Raw genomic sequence first — 2,005 nt, 5'->3', positions numbered from 1 at the left:
AGAGAGAGAGAGAGAGAGAGAGAGAGAGAGAGAGAGAGAGAGAGAGAGAGAGAGCGCCTTATCGCTGGAGGCTGTTGCAGGCCCGGTCGCCAGTAGCGGCCCGCCTCAGTCGAGTCCCACAGTCTGGTCCGACACCCCGTCCTCTCCTCCCCACCTCGCGAGATGCTGCTGTCACTGGACGCGCTGCGGGCCTTGTCGCTGCTCGTGCTGCTGGGCCACGCCGCCCTGCTGCCAGGTACGCCCCTCAGGAGGTGACGCTACGTCACACCTGCTCGAGCTCGCGCGTTGTAGACTCAGCGTGTCTTGTCCCCAGGTGTCTCCACAAGGCGCACTGGCCAGAGCGCCGCGGAAATTAACGCCGCGAATGATGCCGCTCAACACGAGGCGGTCCTCCGCCCGATCCGCGAGGACTGGAGGGCGTTCTTGAGGTGCTCGGACAACAACAGGGTGAGTCACTGCCTGATGCCCTGAAGACACCACGAGAGCCAGGCTCTCTCCGCCACTCCTTGCTCTCTGTGTCGTGGTGTTGGTTGCAGTGCGACTATCGGACGGGTCTCTGCCCTCAACCCGATGACAAATGCGTCGAGATGGCCAGGCACCAGTGCAGGTGCGGCTGCCTCGGCTACCCGGGGGTCACCATGAACTCCGAGGTCTGGGACGAGTGCTGGGAGGCCTGCGAGCACAAGATCGACAGAGCGTGCGAGGGCACGACGTTGTGCCACTGGGACGACTGGGACTGCATGCACCTGTGCCCGGCGAGGTGCCGGTGCGAGTGCGCGCAAAAGGACAGGAACCGGACGACCAGCGCGCCGGCGGCGACCGGGTCCGGAGACAGCGGCACGAGCCCGCCCGAGGCGCTCCGGCTCAGTGCCGGCTCCTCTAGAGCCGCGCTCAGCACCACCGTCACGCTCGCGGCCCTCACGACCGTCACGAGACTGTTCAGCACACGGGGACGTAGTCTGTGACTATGTGACGGCGTGACTATGTGACGATGTGACTGTTTGGCGGCGTGACTGTGTGACGGTGTGACTGTTTGATGTTGTGACCGTTTAGCTGTGTGACAGTTTGACGGTGTGACTATTTGACGGTGTGACTGTTTGTCGGTGTGATGTAGAGATGGGCGAACATGTTCGCATTCGATCGAACTCGAACGAACATCGAGCTGTTCGTGATCGCTCGAACACGAACATGAGGTGTTCGGATTCGAAATGTTCGGACACTACTCGAACAGAAGTTCGTACGCGAACAAAATTGAAATATGTTTCAGAAATTCACCTCAAATGTGGGTATAATTGAGAGGGCAGTAGCAGTTTAATAAATAACTACAAGTTCACGCGTTAATGAGACTATTGTAAACCAGAATGGATAGCTTTTATTACGCGTAAGCAAGAAAAATTGGTAATAATTGTTCGTGTTCGGATCGAATTTGAACATTAGATTGTTCGGTTCGGTTCGTTCGAAGAAAAAAGTGCTTGTTCGTGTTCGTGTTCGTTCGAAGATTTTTTGGACCAAATTTGTTCGAGTTCGTTCAAATTCGAACTGGCCTGTTCGCCCATCTCTAGTGTGATGGTGTGAAGATGTGTCTATGTGACGGTGTGACGGTGTGACGGTGTGACTGTGTGGCGGTGTGAGTGTACCAGATAAGCAGACGCGCGGTGGAGTCGCGGCCGTGGGCACCAGATTACTTTGTCGCTATCGCGGGTCCAGCCGTCGCAGAACCACCAGAGCGTCGCGCTGGAGCGCGTGTCGCCGCGGCGGCCGAGAACTGCACATGCTTCCGTGTAACAATCTATATAACCGAGTAAATATTTGTCAAAAAATGAAACAATTCACTTTTACCTTAAATGTTTACCATCGCATACCAAACTCGTCCATATAACCAACCAGCGCGCTGCTCTTCGGTCGTACCGTCTCACCTGACGTTCCGTTCTTGCACTTGAGTCGTCGTGCGTTTGCGCCAGCCGTGCCCTATCTCCAGCTGAGAGGAGGAGGGAGGGGGGGGGGG

The 2,005-nt window shown here is 56.7% G+C and overlaps 2 protein-coding genes across 2 annotated transcripts in view; one reads left to right on the top strand and one right to left on the bottom strand.

The window, feature by feature from the left end:
• Positions 1–2,005, bottom strand: part of LOC113209832 (calexcitin-2) — a gene marked incomplete in the record, with an annotated part of 119,770 nt that overhangs the window by 57,692 nt on the left and 60,073 nt on the right.
• LOC113209830 (uncharacterized) lies at positions 85–1,828 on the top strand. The gene is made up of 3 exons (XM_026427541.2): positions 85–235; positions 314–447; positions 537–1,828. Exons 1-3 carry the CDS (start codon positions 163–165, stop codon positions 963–965), a joined length of 636 nt encoding a protein of 211 aa, XP_026283326.1. The 5' UTR covers positions 85–162; the 3' UTR covers positions 966–1,828.

This window comes from Frankliniella occidentalis, unplaced genomic scaffold (assembly GCF_000697945.3).
Source record: "Frankliniella occidentalis isolate FOCC.00 unplaced genomic scaffold, Focc_3.1 Scaffold88, whole genome shotgun sequence".
Classification (NCBI taxonomy): domain Eukaryota; kingdom Metazoa; phylum Arthropoda; class Insecta; order Thysanoptera; family Thripidae; genus Frankliniella; species Frankliniella occidentalis.
The sequence above is the reverse complement of the archived record's forward strand: the minus strand, read 5'-3'. Positions and strand labels throughout refer to the sequence as shown.